General features: G+C 39.7%; 1 protein-coding gene across 1 annotated transcript in view; it reads right to left on the reverse strand.

Moving 5' to 3' along the window:
- Positions 1 to 437, reverse strand: part of LOC122558633 (tyrosine-protein phosphatase non-receptor type substrate 1-like) — a 6,581-nt gene extending 6,144 nt beyond the window's left edge. The window contains exon 1 of the mRNA XM_043707431.1: positions 374 to 437. Coding sequence (XP_043563366.1) covers positions 374 to 437 — 64 coding nt within the window. The remainder of the gene's footprint in view (positions 1 to 373) is intronic.
- Between the last annotated feature and the right edge of the window lie 245 nt (positions 438 to 682).

The following is a 682-nucleotide window of genomic DNA, read 5'->3' on the forward strand; positions in this document are numbered from 1 at the left end:
ATCACATAAATGAATAAAAAATGTGGTGGAACCTGAGCGAAAAGTAATCTTCTGCACGTTTGATTGTTTAAGCTGGTGGTTTCACCAACCTCGCTTTAGTTAACTACACTAAAAATGAATAAATTCAACATGCTATTTGAAGCCAAGCTACGCAAAGTAAATTCTTCTCCGAAAAGGTGAAATTTCCTTGACTCATTTGGAAGTGGCCTATGGTTTAAGAGTTTAAAATGTGAGACGAATCAATATCCCATAAGCAAACGGTTTGCACTTGTTCTTAGAAATCCTCACAGTGGAAGGACATTTGAAGATTTTTGAGCAGTATTTCCTCCTTGCCTGCAAAAATTGTAAAATACAGCAATCGATTACAACTCACCTTCTATTATCTTAACTGGTCTTACCAGCACCAGAATGACATTGCCGCTAGACAAAGTCACCATCGTCTTATCAGATTGTAGAGTTTTCCTATCACTGGTGAGAAATGATTGGAGATGTCTTAAGCTGAGGGTCACTACGCCTCAGGCAGGGAGAGAGATTAAGAAATAGAGTCCTATATTAGTAACCTTAGCTGGTGTGAGAATTCAGCCCAAGCTTCTTTGGTCCCAGAACACTACTAGTCAGCTGTCCAGCCAACTTGAGACAATCGGCCAACATTGGAGCCAAGCAAATGTTAACAGCAATGTGT

Source organism: Chiloscyllium plagiosum, chromosome 17, assembly GCF_004010195.1.
Source record: "Chiloscyllium plagiosum isolate BGI_BamShark_2017 chromosome 17, ASM401019v2, whole genome shotgun sequence".
In the NCBI taxonomy this organism is placed as follows: domain Eukaryota; kingdom Metazoa; phylum Chordata; class Chondrichthyes; order Orectolobiformes; family Hemiscylliidae; genus Chiloscyllium; species Chiloscyllium plagiosum.